At 39.8% G+C, this 22,505-nt stretch overlaps 1 protein-coding gene across 26 annotated transcripts in view; it reads right to left on the reverse strand.

Annotated features, from left to right (window-relative positions):
* Positions 1–598: 598 nt before the first annotated feature.
* The window catches only part of LOC111190550 (alpha-tectorin-like), a 68,818-nt gene continuing 46,911 nt past the window's right edge, over positions 599–22,505 (reverse strand). For 20 of the 26 annotated variants that reach the window (XM_049473953.1, XM_049473946.1, XM_049473938.1 and 17 more), the window contains 26 exons: positions 16,705–16,773; positions 15,950–16,012; positions 13,653–13,691; positions 13,075–13,196; positions 12,276–12,557; positions 12,032–12,127; positions 11,335–11,491; positions 10,980–11,233; positions 10,735–10,881; positions 10,078–10,654; positions 9,398–9,981; positions 8,695–9,259; positions 7,962–8,560; positions 7,326–7,881; positions 6,903–7,099; positions 6,567–6,776; positions 6,292–6,480; positions 5,901–6,190; positions 5,072–5,343; positions 4,826–4,945; positions 4,549–4,733; positions 3,471–3,631; positions 3,086–3,328; positions 2,019–2,181; positions 1,607–1,709; positions 599–934 (listed from right to left, as the gene is read on the reverse strand). In XM_049473953.1, the coding sequence (XP_049329910.1) occupies positions 1,614–1,709; positions 2,019–2,181; positions 3,086–3,328; positions 3,471–3,631; positions 4,549–4,733; positions 4,826–4,945; positions 5,072–5,343; positions 5,901–6,190; positions 6,292–6,480; positions 6,567–6,776; positions 6,903–7,099; positions 7,326–7,881; positions 7,962–8,560; positions 8,695–9,259; positions 9,398–9,981; positions 10,078–10,654; positions 10,735–10,881; positions 10,980–11,233; positions 11,335–11,491; positions 12,032–12,127; positions 12,276–12,557; positions 13,075–13,196; positions 13,653–13,691; positions 15,950–16,012; positions 16,705–16,773 (6,236 nt within the window). In that variant the 3' untranslated portion in view covers positions 599–934; positions 1,607–1,613. The remainder of the gene's footprint in view (positions 935–1,606; positions 1,710–2,018; positions 2,182–3,085; positions 3,329–3,470; positions 3,632–4,548; positions 4,734–4,825; positions 4,946–5,071; positions 5,344–5,900; positions 6,191–6,291; positions 6,481–6,566; positions 6,777–6,902; positions 7,100–7,325; positions 7,882–7,961; positions 8,561–8,694; positions 9,260–9,397; positions 9,982–10,077; positions 10,655–10,734; positions 10,882–10,979; positions 11,234–11,334; positions 11,492–12,031; positions 12,128–12,275; positions 12,558–13,074; positions 13,197–13,652; positions 13,692–15,949; positions 16,013–16,704; positions 16,774–22,505) is intronic. The other 6 variants (XM_049473955.1, XM_049473952.1, XM_049473950.1 and 3 more) reach the window with 1 other exon arrangement.

The raw sequence follows: 22,505 nt of genomic DNA on the forward strand, positions 1-22,505 counted from the left end.
CAGTATTTAATTAGTCAGTTGAATTAAAAAACAGTGAAAGGTTAATTTATTTTACAGATATGAAGCAAACACCCACCTTTCATTAATATTACGAGGTACAGAGGGGTGTTACACTTGTATCTATTAACATGCCTTACAGGTTTTTATTTGAAGTATGTCCTTATGATTACTGTTATTATAATGATTTCTAGCCTGAATAGTGATCAGTCTGCACTGTTTTTGTTTCCCTAACCTCTCTTTAGTCTCTTCATTAATTATCACAAACTAAAGAAATAGTTTTAAAGTAAACAGTGGTAAATTTAAACAGTACTGTTTAAAGATCATGGTTTATCTTATACATCACAAATATTTCAGAGGCATTTTCTTCCTTTTGACTTTTCAGTGTTTCTAACACTGATGGTCAGTGAGATCTTGATAGTGGAATCATATCTATAGTTCATCTGTACAGCACATTGGGTGTGTGCTAGAGATAATTGAGATAATTTCATCCATGGGAAATGCATCCAGTAAATGAAGGTATTAATGAAAAAATGAGTACAAAGGTCTCAGAGAGAGATTTCTTAGCATGTGAAGGAATCAAAAGACATGATATCACAAGTCATGCTTGACAGAGTAATTTATTGAGAAATGCTATAAAAAGTAATCATAAAGATGATGGATAATTGTCTCCATATAAAGAAAAGTCAACACTCAAAATTCACTTTATCCTGCAGTCATGTTTGTAATTGTGCAGGTAGCATATCTTAATTATATTTCTTCAGTTACAGAAACTTATCAGAATGAAATAAAGACTGATTAATGAATAAAACAGAGAAATCCATGCAGAGTCGGTGGCTAATTATATTAAAAGAAGATTAAATCGGGGTTGGGTAAAATCGTTGTTTACAAAGGTCTGTAGAGTCAGGTTATCCAGAAAGTCCTCATCTGAGGAATCCTGTAAACACAAAATGGATGATTGGATGACACAGATCAGATGTAAATTTACATTAGAATCACAAAAAGTTACTTTAACTGCTTCTGTATATTACAGTTACTATATTCAATAATACCACTTACAACTTTACTGTACACAACACAAGCCTTATGTTCACCATGACCTTTATCACCAACAAGCTCTACAATACAGAGTTACTATATTCACTAATACCACTCACACCTTTACTGTACACAACACAAGCCTTATATTCACCATGTCCTTTATCACCAACAAGCTCTACAATACAGTTACTATATTCACTAATACCACTCACAACTTTACTGTACACAACACAAGCCTTATGTTCACCATGACCTTTATCACCAACAAGCTCTACAATACAGAGTTACTATATTCACTAATACCACTTACAACTTTACTGTACACAACACAAGCCTTATGTTCACCGTTTATTTTATCACCAACAAGCTCTACAATAGACCACTGCAGTTGTGTTGTCATGTTGTAGTTTATGGGCTTCTGTGCCTAAGCTTCATTTTTCTATGGCAAATTGAATGGGCTTTTTAAAAACCTCCTGTGGTAAATAAAATATTTTCAGAATCCTATACATTTTATCATACTAAATACAGATTTTTTAAAAGTTACATTTAGAATGTGATTGTTAATTACCTGTGCTTCAGACTGTCCAGATGAAAGGCCCCACAGATATGGAGGCCATGTCATGGATGTCCACAGACCGGCCAACTCTGTGGTGAAACCCAGGGAAACAGCGCTGCAAAACACAAATGATTCATTAATGAATTCTTAAGGACATTATATACTGATGTAACCGCTGTTAAAACAAGCACCCTAATGCTGAGTCATTTTTTATAAAGCATTAGTGATGGGTCAGTTGTGAAGTAGGCACAGGAACTGGAGGTAGAGGAAAATAAAAATATTCCTTTTACATAAACAAGATTAAATTGTTGGAATGCAAAAACAAAAATATTTCTTTAGAAAGCTAAGACTACTGTTGGAGAACATTTATACTGTAAATCAATGTGGCACGATGTTTCAGGATGAAAAAAGGAATGAAACTCACCGCTGCACAGTTGTTGCCCTCCAGAATGCACAGGTGAATGGAGCAGTGAAGGAAAACTTTCTGATAGTCTCCATTAAAGGCAAACATCCTGAAGGAGAAACGGCCAGTAGTGGAGACACCGTTCTGAAGAACTTCTACTGTCGTATCCTCTGGATTAGGACACCTGAAAATGAATAAAATTTTATTCTGAAATCATATTTTACTCATGGGTGGGAAACACACAGGGCTCTGCCCTTTCCCTTCACCCTTATTCCTGTCCCCCGCTAGCTCACAACATCTTTAAACTAATTCAAAAAGCTCAACAGTGAGGCTCAACCTTCAAGATCCCTTTACAGGATCATATACATCAAACTCATTTCAGGGGTGTAGAATTATGGCCTAAACCCTGACATTCTCCTACAACCTCCCCAGACACAGACCCATAGAATAAATGGAATGGGTTTCCATTAATTTGTCCCAGCACGGGTAATACAGAAGTCATTGTTGTTAACAGTGCAGTGAGCAACACATTCGGCTCGTGCCTGCGACCGGATCACAGCCGTGATGTTATTCGTGATAACACACTCCCTCTCGTGTTCTATTGCTTAAATAAAATCTGCTTTTGGCTACAGAGAAGCAGCTTGCTGGAATTCACTAAAGGAAACTCTAAAATTCTAAAACAATGAACTTTTAATTTCTAACCACTTTCAGAAAGCCTATAACTGTTTTACCTGACTTTTCCCTTTACCTTTTTATATATTTTATTCTTTTGTTTAATTTACCTTTTAATTTCATTCTTTAATTTATTATATATTCTGTTTTTATTTTATTTCATTTACTTTCTTTATAATCTTGGTGTTAATCTTGGTGCTACTTTATGATTTACTCCACAATATCTTTATTTGTATTATTAGTGGTGACTAAGGCTGTACCTAGGTCCACTGGCCACACTGAAACCAGTAGCATCTTTTAAAAGTTCAAGATTTTAATTAAACAATTAAAGTATTAAATTAAATAATTAAATGTAGAATGATGTCTGTAAAGAGCGCACATCAACAGGACAGTCAAAGAAAGTAAGAAACTCTGACCTGTTAGTGATGAGATCCCAGCGGACAGCATGGTTCTGGTCATTCTCAGGAGTGGCCCAACATGAGTCTATCACTGTGGCAATCTGACGACTGTCCACCCCCTGAACAAACACTCCCACATAGATCCTCTCGTCCACCACTATCTTCACACTGCCGTTGTAAGGTTGGGAGAGGGCAGCATCCTGATAGGGAACGATCCGGACCTGGTACATCCCCTGACCTGGAAGCCTCTTGCGCACGACGCTATATACATTTAAAAAACACAGCAGCAATATTATCAAGTCTCCTAAGCTTTATTTTAATACATCAATCTAAGCTATTAATCAGTTTAAATTAGTAGAATATTAATGAAGGTTTTTAAGAACGCGGGCCACAGCTCCCCTACCTCTGCAGAGGGGTCAATTCTGTGTCCATGGAGAGGGTCTGGCTGATCTGATAAATGCAGGAGAACTGCAGTTCTAGATATTTCTTTCTGTGGATGGATCCTCTTGCTGAGTCTGCTCCTCCTTGGATAGTGTTCTCATAGATGAAGTGTGTACCATTGGCCTGTAGATATTGTAAATTCAGTACATTTAAAAATTGGTCAGCAGTTCACGTAGCTTTACACATAAATAGTTTTAGGAAGTTCTAAGACACAGGAAAGGGACTGTTGGTATATAAATCATGGATATTTTTTTTAATTAGGAGTTCCAGTTGAGGCTGCAGTTTAAGTTGCAGACCTTTTTTGTCCACCTTTGGTTGGTCCCCTTTTGCTAATAAAGTCCTTGCTGGAGTTTACTGAGTTAATGTATTTCCATCTTTATGTATCAGGTATTTGGACCGAAACTAAACCACAGAAATTACTCTTTTTTGAATTTGTTTTACATTATGTTGTTCCTCTTACACCAACTGTGCGTTACGTTAAGTCAGACAGATTCTTCATACCACAGCTCAGGCCAACTAACTAATTTTTGCTGTTGCCCATAAATCACCCACCATGTAGCTGGTGGAGTCTTACTTAAGGCTCTCCTGACTATCCTAATTAGGAGTGGGCATCCCTAAGAAAATCCTAACCAAACATGGCATGACTGCTTGTTTCTTAATTAATTGCAGACCTGTGTTAATTAAATCCCAAAATGTATAATATATGCGCCGACTGACCCAGGGGCATCTGGGTCTAAAGACATGCAAGCCTGCCTTGAAACAGTCCTCTAACTTGTCCAAGAACAGACTTAGCTTTGTGAATTTTACCTTTGTGACAGGTTTCTGGCCCCCCTATCACTTACTGCACGTAAATGTTACAGAAACTGAAACAAGATGCAAAAATGTACTTTTTTTGCACTGATTATTTAATATTTTTGAATGCAGTGCACAACCTTATGCTAAAACTGTTGTCTTTACATTTAAATAACTACAAAGGGCGTGTTTACAGCTGCTTAATAAACTGTAAAAAACTCAATCAGTGTCATTATTGTTTACTGTACCACAAGATTTGTCCCACAGATGTTTGCATCGTTATCAAAGGAGAAGACCAGTCTGCCGTTCTGGATTGTCCCTGTGCAGTTGGGGTCACTCAGGTGCAGGATGTCAGCAGAGAAACCAGCTTCAAAGAGCTGACAGCGGGACAGAGACATGGTGCCAGAGCTGCTCTCACACTCTTCTTTGGAGTCTGGAACAAAAGAGAGAGAATGGAAAGATGAAACAGGCAGTAAAGGGGCACTGAGCGTCTGTTGATGCCAATGCCCTAAAATATCTTCGTACCATAAGACTCCTTCTTTGGTCTAGGATGGTTCTCGTTACAGAAGCAGCCATAGATGTTATCTTTCTCTCCACACCACTCGTCTGCTGTGCATTCCAGCTCTGCACAAGGGTCCGTGTACGCTGAAGATAGAAAAATGGAAATAATATACAAAAATCACCAAACAATCATATAATCAATCAGTAAAACACTTCACATTTAACCCAGATAATCTAAATGAGAGAGAGCCATAAAAATAGCTGACTTACAGCAGCCTAGATCAGAGCGCCACTCTGAGATCTCCAGACCCATTGTAGTGCAAGCAACCTCATAGGCCTCCAGAGCTGAACACAGCATGCCATTGGCTGATGAGTAGACACATAGATCATACACGCAGGACCTGAAGTAAACCATGGGGTTGACATGGAAATGACAGTGCTGGAAAGGTCCGCTGGTGTTGGTGATGATGCTGCAGACTTCAGAGTACTCCTGTGTGAAGGGGCAGTCGTTCACATCATATCTCTGATCAATAGCTCCACACCTGGAAAGAACACAGTACAATCAGTGATGGTGTAAAAAAGTAAAGTTGAGCTAAAAAAAAAACTATTAAAGAGCCACTAAACCCTAAACCATATTTTTTCCATGAATAGCTAAAATGTTTTCCTTTGAAGTAATGAAACCTACCAGTCCTGCTTAAATTTTATCATTAACCTTTCCTTTTACTGTGGTCATTTCCACCAGGTTTAACTGTGCTATAGGAGTGGGTTAAGTTTCCATGTACTTTGGTGCGATGACACTATATGCATATCAGTCAATCAGTGAAGTTCTCCCTCCTGTCCTCTAAACCCATACATCAACGACTTCTTCCTTTTTTAGCATTTTTTAAATTTGACCTGAGGGTGGAGTCACCAAACATCAGGGGGTATACTGGCCATTTAACTTACTTCTAATGTCAACTCTATTTAATTAATCTCATATTTACAAAACAAACTGATGGAATTCTGATTTGTCATCTTCAGCTCTTTTACCTGCTTGTGTGTCCATTATAATGTATTTTAAGTTTCTTTTTTAATTACTATATACAACAGAGATAAATACCCTTGGGTGCTGATTTCTGATCTCCAACTGTTGCCAAATTCATCGTCACTGGGTGCAAGAGCTCCACTGGGCATAGCTTTGTCATCTGCAGCGTCTCCGTTATTGTTTCCACACATTCCACATACAGATCCGTGAAAGCTTTCGTCCAGTCTCACCAAAAGTGTAAAACGACCATCAAAGTAGACCATCAACTCACTGGATGCATTTACAACCACAAAATCATTCTCCTGATGTAATTCTGCAAGTTGGCCGATTTGAAAAGCAGATGAGTCAATGTCTGTCCCATCAACCTGCAGAGAGAATGGAAAAGAAATTTAAGAAAGAAAGAAGAAAAAGAAGAAATAACAGCAACTTTTCCCCACTCCTGATTCAAAACAGGAAAGGCCTGTACCTTCACTCTCTTGTTCTGTCCGATAGTAATCTGTGAACGCTGTCCCCCTTTAGAAAGCCATATGTCCACTACAGAGGCAAAGGACACATCCTTGTTCTCACGGTGCATGTTGGTCGCCACTACAAGAAACTCCAGGCCGTTGTCTAAGAGATTGCCACAGGTCTTAGATATCTCATATGAGCAAGTGCCCTGGAAAGGATCAATAATATATGAACATATGTTACATTATTTCAAAAGAAAAAAAGATTTAAAAAGTTTAAAATCTCTATTCCTGCCTGGAAGGTGGTTACAGCTCCATCAAAGGTAAGGTAATGGGGATCACCCCACACCATGCATGAGGACATTGTGCTGTAGCAGCCGCGTTGGCCATTCTTGACCATACACTCCTGGGTGGGAGAGCAGGAGATGGAGGAGCAGCGGAGGTCATTGGGAGCAAAACACTCACAGTGTTGTGAACATTCTTGGTTCCAGAACTTCTCACCTATCTTTAAAAGGCAAGTGCAAATGACAGTAATTAGTTTTATGATAACACCAACAATGTCTAACTTTTTAAACTGAATTATTGAGGTTGTGTATTTTGATAGATGGATATATAGCCATTGGGAACTCACATTGAAATAAAATCCATTGTAGAGGCAGCCACATTGTTCCACTGGGATACAGAAGCCCCCACTTCTCACAAAGCCTTCATTACAGAAGCAGCCCTCTGAACAGGCATGCTCGCATACAGAATCAATGCTACTAGCACAGGTATGCTCACAGTCTGTGCCACAAAGTTCATAGTGGCTGTTCATGGGACAGTCCATGCCTGTAAGGAACACACAGGCACGTTACATTAGCTACACAATTATTATCTTTTTTTTTGTGGGGTAATCTAGTGTGCATTGCAATATCATATTTGAAGTCCAAAAGTAAGGATTATTTTCATGAGTGTCCCTCCTGATTCCCTCCTAATTAAAACTCCACTATCTCCATCTAATACCTCAAATCTATGTTCTTCCATCATTTAGGTCATATTTAAGTAAGTCACTTACGGCAGGTTGTGTTCTGCCTCCAGGGCAAGACTGGAGCATTGGCAGACTGGCAGGCACTCACATAGGTTTGAATAGATCGACACAGTACATCATGTTGGTACTCCGAGAGGCATAAGTCGAAAGCACAATCGTTAAAGTAGGCCTCGGGGTCCACGTAGGAATGACAGAAACTTACAGGACCCTGTCTGTCCCTGAGAATCTCACACTGAGACCGTGCTGACACTGGGTTTTGGCATCGTGCACAGGAGTCTCCACATTCATCATCGCATGAAGTATCATTCCCGACCTTCCAGTCAGCTCCAAACTGAGAAGCTGAAGAAACCAGTTCACCTGAGCGAATTCGGAAATCATCATTTGTCTGGCCATTAAAGTTACCACACAGGCCACAGGTTGCTCCACTGTAATTAGCTGGAACAGTGACGCGCACTACCCAAGAGCCATCGTAACTCACACTTAGGCCAAAGTCAGTTGTAATGAATGTGTTCTGCCCACTGGAGTAAACAGAGACACTGCCAGAATCCAGGAGGACTGGAAGATTCTTAGTCTCACTGTCAATCTAAGAGAAAAGAACAAGAATTATTATATACATTCCTCTTAAAAGTTGTTAATATTAAAGGGTTTAACTTTGATGCTTACCACAGCAATGCCACGCTTGTTACGTGAGACCAGAACCAGGTGTCCTGAGACATTAACAGAAACTTCAACAGTGATTGAGACTGGGAGCCCATTCCATGCTTCATTTTTTGCAACAACCTGGAAAAATGGTAGATCTTGATTGTCACTGCAGACAGTTGACAAGATATATCTGCAGGTGCCCTGGAAGTCAAAATTACGTCCATCAAAAGAGGTGTAATGGGGATCCCCTGATGCAGAACATGTGGCACGGGGTTGAGGGTGGCAGCCATATTCTCCTCCGACAATACGACAGGTTTCCTGCTCACTGCAAGATGATGGGTTGCAGCGGACAAAACCTGTGGTCCCATCACAGATGCATAGGGACTGGCACTGCTCACCGTACCAGAAACGCTCCCCACCCTGCCTATAGCGCCCTTCTTGCAGACAGCCACAGCCAATGGGTGGCACACAGTGGTCTCCACTCAGAAGAAGCCCATCATCACACTGGCACCCTTCCTGGCAGTGTTGGGTGCACAGATAGGGGAATGAGAGACTAGGGCAGGCTGCTGGGCAGGAAGTTCCACACAGCTCATAATGACTGTTGGTTGGGCAGGGGAACTCTTTAGGAGAATAAGGAACAAGAAGCAAGGTGTTGGTTGGTGTTTGAAAATTGTTATATATATAAGAAAATTACTGTATTTAGAAATACTTTATAAAATGATAAAGCTACTAAAATGTTTTCTTCAGAACTCACCACAGTCAGTGATGTTTCTCCATTCTTGCAAGACAATGCCATTTTGCTGGCAAAGCACAGCATACCCTCGCAGGGCCTCACACAGGGCTTCCTTTGCACCCTCTGTCTGTTGCAGGGAACTGATACAATCCTCTACCTTCGCCGAGGGATCCAGACTGCTGTGGCATTGAGCGAAAGGTCCAGATGGTGAGGAAAGTATGCTGCAATGCATCCTGAACTGGTTGCTGTCCTGATAATACCCTTTTTGCCAGATATCAGTGGATTCTTCACAGTGGGCTGAGAGGGACCCATCTCGCCAGCTATCCCCAAATGTTCGCGAGTCATTCAGCAAGACTCCATCGGGACTGAGGAATTCATCTTCAAGGTATTCATTGAAATTCCCACACAGTCCTCCAAGTGTGCCATTGTAGGTACTGGGGACAGTGATTCGGATGAGGTGTGGCCAGTCAGCTCGTACAGTTACACCAAAAGTGGTTTCCATGATTATGCCCTTCACACTGCTGTGGTAGATATGGATTCGACCGCTGCCAACGCTAAATGGCAGAGCAACTTCCTGACCATCCACCTGAAAAAGAATTTCAACCTTTATTTAATCTAAAACTCAACCTTGTTTACAATGTAGCTATGCACTGTAATGTGATTGGAAATAAGATAAGGTAAGATAAGATAGCAATTTCAAAAATAACTTAATAGATGAGCTTACAGTTGCTGTTCCTCCTTCTTCCATCTTCATAGAAACCTGAGTTCCCTCTGCCTCAAATGTCAGCACTCTGGAAAAGCCCTGAGGGCCTGAGGGCTGTTTCTGAATTGTTACTGCAAAGTTAGGGAGTGGAGAAAGTCCCATCACCCTGCTGAGGGTCAGTTCACAGGCTCCTGGGTAGCTGAACATCAGTCCATCGTATGTGTGATAGAAGCCTGGTCCTTCAACCCAGCAGGTGGAATAGCCTATTGGTCTGCAGCCTCTCACACCATTATGGATTGCACACATCTCTTGTGGACCACACTGGTAGTTTTGGCAGCTCATTACTCCACTGTTGCAGGAACACTGCCTCCCACAGTCCCCATCCAATATCACTGACTGACCACTGGCATAGTAGAGTCCTTCAAAAGTGCAGCCACAGTTGGCTTGAGATACACATTCTCCAGCACTTAGGACATATCCTGCGTCACAGATGCAGCTCTCCTGGTTCGGCAAAGGGCAGTTTACGGGAGCAGTGGGGTTACTGCACGTTGCAGGGCAGCTTGTTCCACTGGACTCAAAGTGACTGTTCCTGGGACATGAGATTTCTGAAAGTAAACAGTGAGAAAATAATAGTTTAGTTCGACATGCTCTTCCACCTTTTATTATTAGTAAAATCAGTAAAAATCTCTTTTGACTCCTACCACAGAATCCTTGTCTCCTCCAAAGGCCAAGCTGAACGCCTTGCTGCTGGCATTGAGCAGAATACACATTGAGTGCCTGGCATAGGATTGGCTGGTATCCTCCTCCCACACAAAGATCATAGATGCAGTTCTCCATAAAGGTCTGGGGTGACAGTCTTGAGTGGCAAGAGCTAAAAGGACCAGCAGGATCTCCCAGGATTCCACAGTAGTCTGAATTACTGTAGAGGCTCCTCTGAGCTTCAGTACAAGCAGCACAAGTCAAGCCTGAGCAGGTATTCTGGCAGCCAGGATCTGTGTCCCCTGTTGCTGTCCAAGAATTTGCAAAGTCTGTATCTGAACTCAAGACTTCACCTGAAGGTGTACGGAAGTCATCCTCTGGGTGGTGGTTGAAATTGCCACATAGGCCACAGGTTGCATTCTGGTAGTCAAAAGGCACACTGATGGTCACGTAGGAATATGCATCATATGTGACAACCAAGCCAAAATCTGTACTGATGGCCACTGAAAAACCTGACTGGTAGACTTGAATGGAGCCATTCCGGAGGCTGAAAGGTGTTGATGCAAAACTGCCATTGACCTAAACAGACAAAAAAAAAAACAATCACAGAAAGGACTTCATTAAAATAAACTTTAATGAACTACCTCAGTGATGCTTACCTTGGCCTCATATTGATGATCTTTCACCAGTTCCAGTTCTTCATCATAGACAAACACTCGGACTAAGCGTGTCCATGATACACGTGTGCTGCCCCTGTGCTCATTTTTCCCTTCAATTCGATAGTATGGCAACCCATCCCCACAAGCCTGTACAGAAATTTCAAAATCAGACAGGTTCAAGACTACAGATTCTGTTTCATATGCCGACCACAAATTCCACACCAATAAAATAAATGTTTGTGTACCTCCGACAGGACATAGGTGCAGGTCCCCTGAAAGTGGAAGATCTGATTGTCAAAGGTGTAGTAGTGAGGGTCTCCAGAGATGGTGCAGGTTTGGCGTTGAACATTTTGGCAGCTGTACTCCAAGGCAGCAGGCCGGCAGGCTTGAGAGTATGTGCAAGGCTGTGAGCTGCACTGGAGACCCCTGCGAGTGCAGGTGCATCTCTCCCAGCATGAGGAATCTGTCCAGAAACTGGTTCCCTGAGGTACAGTGTTGCCTGAGAGAAAGTTACATGAGATACATTTAATAGTGTTACTGTGGTACTGATACCGATTCTCAAAAGCAGGTATTGTTTTCTTTAGCTTGAAGTGACATTACCATTAAACTGACATGTTTGTGATCCGTGATCTACACGGAAAGCCCATCTGCCCGTGACATTCACATTGCTTGTGTATGTGAAGTCATTGTTGTAGTTGCGTTGAAATGATCCGGGGATTGAGAAATAGTAGCTGGAGTCACTTGTGTCATAACCAGCCTAGAAATCAAAATTAGACAATACAAATTTAATATATTTTTTTTCTTTTTTATCATTTTATTTCAATTTTTTCCCATTTTCTCCCCAACACAGCCAATTACTTAACCCACTCACTAGGACTCCCCCTATCACTTGTAATGCCCCAACACACCAGGAGGGTGAAGACTAACACATGCTTCCTCCGATACATGTGAAGTCAGCCACCGCTTCTTTTTGAGCTGCCAGCGCGCTTGGAGGACAGCGCAGCGGCTCGGTTCTGATACATCAGCTCACAGACGCCCTGTGCTGCAGACATCACCCTAGGAGTGATGTGGGGAGAGAGCGCCATCTACCCACCCAGAGAGAGCAGGGCCAATTGTGCTCCCTCTGAGCACCGGCAGCTTGATGGCAAAGCTGCATGAGCGGGGGTTCGAGCCTGCGACCTCCCGCTCATAGTGGCAGCGCATTAGACCGCTGTACCACTCGGCAACCTCAAATTTAATAATTTAATAATTCCTTAATAAAATATTGAACATCGTGTAACAAACAAGTAATTCCTACCTGTACAGCCCGGCTTGTTGGAGCAATGTGACCATAGTTCATTAGAACAAAAGACAGCCGTCCATCAGAAATCAAGACTACTTGGAAAGATGTTTCCTGAAAAAATGTTTAAGATAAGATAAGAAAGTGAACTTAAAGCTGTTTAAGGTAATGGAGGATAAATATGTCATTATAGTATGATGTTACATAAGCCAATGAAAAGATGAGATTAAGTAAAGGAAACTTGAAAAAAATATTTTCTTACTTCGCCTGAGTTAGAGCAACAGTATCCTACTCTGTTCCACGTTGCAACAAAGACCCAAGTGGCATTAAAATGAAGCTGAGGGAAATACTGGTTAATGTCCTGGGTAGCCTGAGTGAGAACACTGCCAGATGTGTATTGCTGGTATGAGATGATTCCATTGTAATAATTGTCAATGTCTGTCCAGTATGGAGCAATGATGTCTCGTCCAGCATTAGCAGGAAACTGATAGGGGACGTAGCTGTACCACGACTGATCAAAAGTTAAGTGTCCATTATTGTTGACCTGCAGAAAAAGAAAGAAAAATCACTGACCACTGACCGCTTTTATTCTGAAAATTAAAAAAATATATATATATATTTTATAAATGTGCTTGGAATAAAAAAGATTGCATGATTGAAATTAATACAAATACAAAGAAATACAATTTGAATTGCAAATCATTCTCTCACAGACTGTTCCTCTCTACTCTATTCTACTAATCTATTTTTTAGGACTTCATCTAATATTAGTTATTTTTATGGTAGAGCAACTATTTACTGCAAGTGTGTTGGTGTGAGTTTCTTAAAGCTCCGTTCACAGATTAGGAGGATTTTAAGTTATTCTTTATGTAGAACTATCCCCAGTTCTTCTTCAGGTTGGTATAATGATGCCTATGTCAAGCAGTGCAGATTCCTGATTGAATTGACCTTTTTTCAAAACATTTGAAACTGCCATTTCAAATTTATATTTAACAGATTTTGAGATTAGATGTTAGTATGTTAATGCAGATAGAAAGATAAACAGAAAGACACTGGCTTACATAAAGTTGAGCGTATGTTGTGCCAAAGAATATAAAGTGCTGTAGAAGAGATATAGCTGGTGAACCTCCATCATCAATTCGCCCGTTCTCTATATCCCCAACTCCAAATGGATAGAAAGGACCTAACAGACATAATAGATACTGTAATTAGCAGAAAAGAAAAACTTAAGCTTCAGAGCCTTTAAAACTGCGTCTAGATTGATGAAAGTAAGCATGTTTGATGGAAGGCTTTCTTTTCTAATGGGAGAATTCCAATCAAGAGCTAATTTAACATGAAGAACACTGGTAATGTTACGTTAGGTGAATAAGAAACCTAATAATAAATTATAGAGTTCCATTGTCAATTAGTAGACTAATAATTCATGTAAAGTAAATAGAATATATGTATGTAAAAAAAAAAAATATCTAATATTTTAAATGAAATATGAATATATGTAAAACAAAAAAAAACAAACAAACTGCAATTTAATAACCATTGTTAATGTTTACATCAACCGCAATGAGAAAATAAAAATGTGTGTGTGTGTGTGTGTGTGTGGCAGGGGAGGAGGGTGGGGGTGATGTGTATCCAGGCATACCTGTGCTAGTGTTCAGTGGAGCAGTCGTGGTCGGCGTCTCTGAATAAAAGATAACATCAAACATTTAATTAAATCTATTCCCCCACACCATTTCCTCTTCACCCATGCATGCTGATTGTTGGTTTGAGGAGTCAAATATATACATATATATATATATATATATATATATATATATATATATATATATATATATATATATATATAAACTATATATTTAAGCTATATCGTACATAGCTTAAAATTTTGCAGCATCTTGGCTTTTCATATTCTGAATTTTAAGGGCCCTATTATAGCGATCTATAATGCGCTGGTTAATTGCGCATCCCGCAGCTTGATTTAGGGCATATAGGTGTGTCTTTGGTATCGTGAGGACCCAAACAGTACGCCTTGCACAGCTTAGAATGAGCAAAAGGCATGTACTAATTCTCTTAATTAACATAAAATAAACCAATCAGTGTGCCAGTTGTCATTCCCCTTAAGAGCCAGGTGTGCTCTGACTTGGACGCACTGATATCTTAACAGCGCGGCTCAGAGGATACTAACCTGCACGTTTATGCTATGAAAGTGCGACAGCAGCTCATTGTTCTTTATTCTGTTTATTGTTTATGTAAAAGCTGGATTTGTGTCCATATGTGTGTTATAAGTGGGGGTGTACACGCACACAATGCACCTGCAAGGCTAAGATAAGTTTTGGCGGGTGACTATTGACTGTTGTCAGGGTTTAAATCAGTCAGTGGTGCACCTGTATTTACCGCCACAAAGACTGAAAATCAACAGATATTTACCTAAACACACCAGAACACCATGCCCATCGGCGTAGATACACTCCAATACTATTTAACGCTTGCGGGTGCAAGGCTTAAAAAAATTGACTGTTGACAGGGTGTAAGATAGCAACAAGCATCGTAACATGCCTTGCACAGAGTGTAGGATAGCGCCCTCAATCTTTAACTTTATGCTGTTTGGAGATCAGTTTAGGTTCTATTTATTTAACTGTAACCCTGCCAAATGATCATTTTGTTCATTTAAATCGTTCATATGATTTGTTTATTGTAGATAAACTCTATTTATTCTCTCGTTTATATTTCATTGTTTATTCATTTCATAACCTAAACTCTCAGTTAAGTGGCTGTGGAGGGAGAAGGGCTCGGGACATGCTTAAGATGTTAGCTAGAGGTCAGAATTTAGAATGTTCAGATTGTTTAGAGTGTTCAAATTTCTTGCCATTTGAGGCTGATTTTCCTTTATAAATCATTGGTTGTTCACATCAGCAATTTCAGTTAAATATATCATATAGCATATGAACACAGTGATATTTGAGAAGTGAAATGTTTATAGGATTTACAGAAAGTGTTCAATAATTATTTAAACACAATTAGGCAGGTGGTAAATTTGGGATACAAAAACAACAGGCCTTTTTTAAGTGTAGTGAATTTTTTTTTTTCTGGCCCGCAGTCTGCGCTTTCATTTTGTCCTCTTAAAACCGTTTTTCCCAACTCATTGCTCTCTTGTAGACTGAAGCAGATATGTGTATACTGCTGCATTCATGTATCCTCTACTTCAACACACCTTTCAGAGCCTGCTGCTGAGAAGATGCCTCCACCATCAGAGTCATGACTAGCTGCTTAGAGAAGCACATGGCTGATGATTGTAGGAATGAGTAGTTTTTTGAGAGTGTTTATATAGCTTTAAAATGTGCATTACATGACCTCTCAAAAAGGTTACATTGAATAAGCCATAGCTTTGAGATCATAGCTCAATCTGTCACACCTGGCACTGAAAGTGCACCTGTTGCCCCTGCACTGGCTCTGCCTGCAATCTTTAGTCTCTGAAATACATTACCCTTAACCCACCTCACCATAACAACACTAACATGATCACATGACTCTGAACAAGGCACCTCTAGGAAATCAATCACCGTAATTCTAATCACCGGGAGTTACTCAGTGATGCGTATTGTTTTGGTTCGTCCTGCATTACAATGCATTTATTCAGTGCTCTAATTGATTAGAATTTTTTTTCCATTTTTTCTGTATACCTCAACTCTGCTTTCTTACCTTCCCTTTATTGCTGATTGCCTGTGTTAGAACCCTGGACTTTTTCTTGTGTTTGGTATGTTATTTCCCGTTATCTCCTGTGTACCCTGTCTATCCTGGCTGCTCTTTGTATTGCTTCTATGTATTATACATATTTAACTCAAATGCGCATTTGTGCATTTGAGTACTACTGCTTGATCATGACACAATAATACAGTAATCTTGCTTCAAATGTTGAATGTGAGGAGTTCTTTACTTTACCTGTAGTAGTAGTGGGTGGCTGAGTCGTAGTAGTTATTTCTGACGGGGTAATGCTGCCAACATCTGCAATGAAACAATTTTACTATCAACTAGGGCTGTCAACGTTAAAGCGTTAATGCGTGCTATTAATTTGGAATCAGTAACGCGTTACTATTTTTTTGGCAGTTTCTTCATTAGGGAAAAAAGAAGTACAAGGTTTCTAACACATTCAACCAGTGGTAAACTAGTTGTGTCTGTTTTGGACAGCCAGTTCTGCCTCTGAATACCAATCAGCAGCAAGTTGTTTTCCCTGCAATAACACATTTTTTTGGGTCGATTCTTGATAGTCTACAAACCGAGAAAAAGACCACTGTTGGTGCGATAATGACAGACAGTCTCCCTCACTCTGGAGCTCCATGAAAGATCTCACATTCTGAGAAAGAGGTTTTGCATGGGGGAGCTTGTTAATGATCTCACGGGAGCTGGATAACCAGTCACCAAACAACCATTGGTAACACACTCCACTGTAATGGACTGAGATACTACAGCGCCTTTTCTCAAAAAAGCTCATGTACAGTAAACACTGAATGATTCAGAGAAGACTTGGGAAGATTTGTACAATCTCGAATGAGAAGCGCCTGGGCTCTGAACACTGGAGATGGGTCTTCAGACCAGTTCATGTTCTACTCACTGTAATATTCACAGCAACAGAAATTTTATTCAAGGGAGTCAACACATTTATATTTAGAACTGGAAGAAAGAGAACAGTAGTTTACCTGTAGTGGTAGGCAGTGTCTCAGTTGTTGTTGTTTGTGGTATTTCTGTAGTGGTTTCATTTCCAACATCTGTAACGGAACATTTTAAAAGTTAAATCAACAGTACCTAACATAATCTTTCTGCAGGCCCTCTAGCGGTTATTTTATTTTGTATTAAATTAGCTGTCAGTGGAGTAAACTGGAAGCACTATGTTTTTTTTTTGTGGCTCAATCAGACAGCCTTTTAGATATGTAATAGCTTATTACTGTTTTTACTCAGTCAAAGAAATAAAAAAAACAGGAGTGATTCATTATATAAATTTGTGTTTAGGGTTTCATAATCACATATAAACATATAAAAGAGAAAGATATAAAATAAATATAGCCGCAAGCGGCAATCATCGGGTTCAAGCACCGACTTGCACAATGGTGCCTACTGGAGCATTGAATGGTGATGTGTAAGAAGGTCTAATATGATTGGAGATGCCCTGTCACATTTAGAAATTATCAAGTTTTTCACCTGTTATTAATGTTGAGCAGAGGCCTTTCAACCTGATCAGTGCTTAAATTCACATGTAAATCTAGTGAACTTTGTAGGATATTCATTAAGTGAGTTAGAACTAGTCAAAAGGTGTCTACATGTTATTGGTATTGATCAGGTGGCTTCAACCAGAATGTTCACAAAGTGGTATTCAGATTGACCTTTGAACCTTTGCAGAACAAGCTGAAATGTTTGACCAAACAAGTTTAAATTAACACAAAGGAGTGAATGTTCTGATATGACATGTAATTACGAAGTTATTATAAATCTAGTTCTGAATTAAATGGCGCTTCATCAAGCACCAACTAGCACAATGGTGCCTACTAGAGCATAGGATGGTGATGTGTAAGAAGGTCTAACACAATTGGAGACATTCTGTCACATTTAAAATGATCAAAAGTCTTTCACCTGTTATTAATGTTGAGAAGAGGCACAAAGGAGTGAATGTTCTGATATGACATGTAATGTCAAGTTATTCTTAATCTAGTTCTGTATTAAATGGCGCTTCATCAGAGTGATATTGTACAGAGGTCTTTAACATTGTGAGATTACAGCAAATACTGCAGAGTTACAGCAATTTAGGTTAGAAATTCCAAGGACGCACAGATTGCTTGATGCCTGGAGAGTATTGTATGTGAAATTTTCACAAATGTTTTTAATGAACATTTACCTAGAGACTCTACAGTGTGCAGCAAGACTGAAATGGAGGTGATAGGCCAAATATCCAGAGAGTAGTTTCAATATAGCTATTTTCAAACAATTAGCAATTAGGAATGAACAAAGCACTTTTTAAACATAGTTGTATTGAGAAATTTGTCAGAGCCACTGTACTAAATATGGCAAAAACAATTAGATGTCAAAATAGTACAGCATGATTGACATATACTCGTTTTTTTGGAACAGCGCCCCCCAGTGGGCGGATTGTTTCAGCACTTTGCAGGTCACTACAGTGTCTCCACCTGAACATAACTGCCAAATATCATCCAGATTGGGCAACATTCAGCCTGACAAAATGTCTGCTGAATGCTGATTGGCTGATGGTGTTCAGCCATGTTGATTGATTAAGTTGCCCTTTGAACATCCTTTAGAGGCTGTATGATAGATTCTGCATGCAAAGTTTCAACTTGCTAGGTTGCACGGTTGCTGAGAAACAGTGCTCCAAATTTACCTCTTGAAGTGAATGGGGCATATATCCGGAAGGACTAATTTGCATATGGCGGCCATATTGTTTACATATTTCAACTTTTTCTTAATGAATATTGAAGCGCATGCTCTCACGAGTGTTTTGATACCAAACATGCCAGGATTGGTCAAAATTCCTAGGACTAGTTTGCAAAAGTAGGTTTTGCATATTATGCAAATTAGCACAAAATCTATAAAGACGGAAGTGCATGGTCCAAATTGGAAAGTTGTTGGTATTGACCCAAGGAATCCATCAAAAAAAGAATTTTGAATGTAGGTCTTATGGTTTTTGAGTTATTGAGAAAATTGTGAAAAATGAATTTCCTTGTTTATAGCGCCACCACTTGACCAATCGGTGCCATTTTTGTTGTCCACCGAGATGCACTGATCCTACATCTACCTACCAGGTTTCATTTCTCTATGACTTACGGTTTAGGCTGCACAACTGTTTTTACAGGAGAAAAAGAATAATAATATTAAATATAGCCGCAAGCGGCGATTTACGGGGTTCGAGCGTCACAGGCAAAGAGGCCCCTGGAGGCCAGTTAGGCTTAAAACCTGTTGCTGGTTGACCGTCATCACCAAACTGGATAACCAAGCTGGGTAACCAGCGTGACCATAAAGACCAAAATGACAATGCTAGATGAGTGGTGTGAGTAAACTAGTTGAAAAGCATTGATAAATTGAGCTGTAGTGTTCATCAGGTTTTATGTGGTGTCTTGCTGCACTCTAGTGGGCATTTGGTGAAACAACTTCAGTTCTTAAATTCAAAAAACACAAGGCATAAAAAGGGCATATAAATAACCCATATATAGTATATAAGTTTTGACCTGATAAACATTCTGCCTGTCAAAAGCTTGCTGGAATGTGATTGGCTAATAGTGACCACAAAAGTGTCCATATCAAATTTTCATTTGGTGTACCATTAGTGCATGGGCCATAGATGATAATTGGCAAGGATGACCTTGATAGCTTGTATGGTTGTAGAGAAACAGCTATTGAGCATTGGCTCTGCCCCCTGGGGGTGTATGTCTACTTAAACTCACAGGGTATCTGAGAATCATGTAATGATCAAAGGACTGAAGTGGTATTAATGTCAGGTTAAGCATTCAAAAGTTATAAGTGTTAGAAGACATTTTACTGCACCATGGTAAAACTAATTTGCATATGGCGGCCATATTGTTTATAAATGTAAAGATTTTTTTTTATAATTATTGAGGAGTAAGCTCTGCTGAACTGTTTGACACCAAACATGTCATGATTGGTCAAGGAGGCAAAGACAAGATCTCAAAAGTAGGTTTTGCATATTATGCAAATTAAAAAAAAATTAAGTGGGTGGAGCATAAATAAGAATGACCCAGGTGGCTGACTAGCATGACCAAGAAGGATAAATATGTTCAATTAAGCAAGACAAAAAAGATTAAATAAGTTCAGCAGAGCTTTAATTTAGAATAATTCAAATGTAGCTGTTTCACCAAATGACCACCAGAGCGCAGCAAGAGACCACATATAACCTGCTGGAACTCTATCACTCTATCAGAAAGACAGAACATTCCCCATCAGTGTGTTTCTATTTATTAAAAAGAGAAGAAAAGTCCGATTGGGCTCCAAATTGGTACTCATGATCAAGTGGTCTGTATATACATGTATGTAAATTTGTGTGTTGATAGGGTCAAAGGTTCCTGACTTCTGACCATTTAGGTTTGAAAAAAGTGATAATACAGGCTTATGGCCTACAAAATGGCTGTTGCTCTTTGGCCATATTAGAGGCAAAAAATATCTGATTTGGCTCAAAATTTGCAATCAGGATCACAATAGCAGTCTATATATGTATGTCAATTTCTGTGTCAATAGGGTCAAAGGTTCCTGACTTCTGTCCATTTAGATTTGAAAAAAGCGATAATACAGGCTTGAGGCCTACAAAATCGCTGTAGTTTTCCAGCCGTTGTAGAGGCAAAACATGTCCGATTTGGCTGAAAATTTGCAATCAAGATCAGAGTATCAGTCTATATATGTGTATAAATTTGTGTGTTGATAGGGTGAAAGGTTCCTGTCTTCTGTCCATTTAGGTTGGAAAATAGCGATAAATAGAATAAATTGAAAATAGTTATTTTTTCACTGTAGAGCCTACTGAAGACTTATTTGGCTCATACTTGGCACATGTACTTCAAATGTCATTGTTAATTAGTAGCTTCGACAGTTTTGGCATGTTTTAAACTTTGACAGAGTTTTGGCCAAATAACTCTGAAAAGGCTTTCACGTACATGTTTGATCAAGGTTTATGGGCCTCAAATAGTTAAAATGTCAAGATTTTTTTGATAATTATTTACCTACAGGGTCTCAAGATTGCATCAAGACCAAATTTGTTTTGATTGATTAAGGACTTAAAGACAAGTTCGAAAAGAGGAATTTTTACTCTTTTGGCCACTGATGAAAATCTTTGCATTTTTGGTAAACATATGTAATTACAAAGTTGTAAAGGCTACAGCAACGTATACAACTAAAAAAGAATAACAAGCCTAGGCCACTTGTACCTTTAGATATAACTGATTTTCTGCTATAGCGCCCCCTTGAGGCCAATCAACGCCATATTTTAATGGATGATAGAAGGCCCTGAGATACATGTAGGGTATATGTATTGTCCTGATTGGTCATTGTTTAGCCTGTCAAAAGCTTGCTGGAATCTGATTGGCTAATAACGATCGCAAAAATTTGCATATCAACTTTTCCTTCTGTAAAACATTAGGACATAGGCCATAGATGATACATGCCAAAGGAGAGCTTCATAGCTTGTACGGTTCCTGAGAAACAGATTTTTAGCTTTGGCTCCGCCCCCTGGGGGCGTATGTCTACACAGATTGACGGGCTACCTCAGAATCATGTTGGCATCAAAGATGTAAAGTGGCATTAGTGTAGGTTTAAGCATTCAAAAGTTACAGCTGTTAGAGTAAATTTGGGTGTGCCACGGTAAGATTAATTTGCATATGGCGGCCATATTGTTTAAAAATTTCTCAATTTTTTCGATAATTATTGAGGATGGGACTCTGCTGAGTTGTTTGACACCAAATATGACAGGATTGGTCAATGACCCTAGGACAAGTTCTCAAAAGTAGGTTTTGCATATTATGCTAAATAGCAAAAAATCTAAGTGGGCGGAGCTTAGTGGTTCTATTGACCTTTTTGATTTGCCATTAACCAAGGAATCATATAATGCAAGAATTTTTGCTCTAGCTATCAGGGCGTAGGAGTTACGAGGCCAAACGCGTTGACCTTCGCCATAGCGCCCCCTTGAGGCCGATCGGGCTCATCTTTTGAATCTGAGTAGCGGTGAGAAGTACTACCATATGACCAAGTCTCAGCCCTGTAGGCCTTACGGTTTCTTCTGCCCAATCACTTCTATGGCAGAAAAAGAATAAGAACTATAATAATAATAATAAATATAGCCGCAAGCGGCGATTTACGGGGTTCGAGCGTTACAGACAAAGAGGCCCCTGGAGGCCAGTTAGGCTTAAAACATGTTGCTGGTTGACTGGCATCACCAAACTGGATGACCAGCATGGCAAAGGTGTTTGGCCAGTATGACCAAGCTGGATGACCAGCATTGCTATGATGACAAAGCTGAATGACCAGCAGGACCATAATGACCAATGTGAATGACCAGAATGACCTAGCTGGATGGGCAGCATAACCAAGCTAGGTGACCAGCCTGACCATAAAGACCATAATGACAATGCTAGATGAGTGGTATGAGTAAGCTAGTTGAAATGCATTGATAAATTGAGCTGTAGTGTTCAGCAGGTTTTATGTGGTCTCTTGCTGCACTCTAGTGGGCATTCGGAGAGCCTAGCAGTGAGGCATGACAAGGGCACATATTAATAACCAATAATATCAATAATAGTACATACGTTTTGACCTGATTGACATTCAGCCTGTCAAAAGCTTGCTGGAATGTGATTGGCTAATAGTGACCACAAAAGTGTCCATATCAAATTTTCATTTGGTGTACCATTAGTGCATGGGCCATAGATGATAATTGGCAAGGACGACCTTGATAGCTTGTATGGTTCTAGAGAAACAGCTATCGAGCATTGGCTCCGCC

The sequence above is a fragment of the Astyanax mexicanus genome, unplaced genomic scaffold (assembly GCF_023375975.1).
Source record: "Astyanax mexicanus isolate ESR-SI-001 unplaced genomic scaffold, AstMex3_surface scaffold_48, whole genome shotgun sequence".
NCBI classification, from domain to species: domain Eukaryota; kingdom Metazoa; phylum Chordata; class Actinopteri; order Characiformes; family Acestrorhamphidae; genus Astyanax; species Astyanax mexicanus.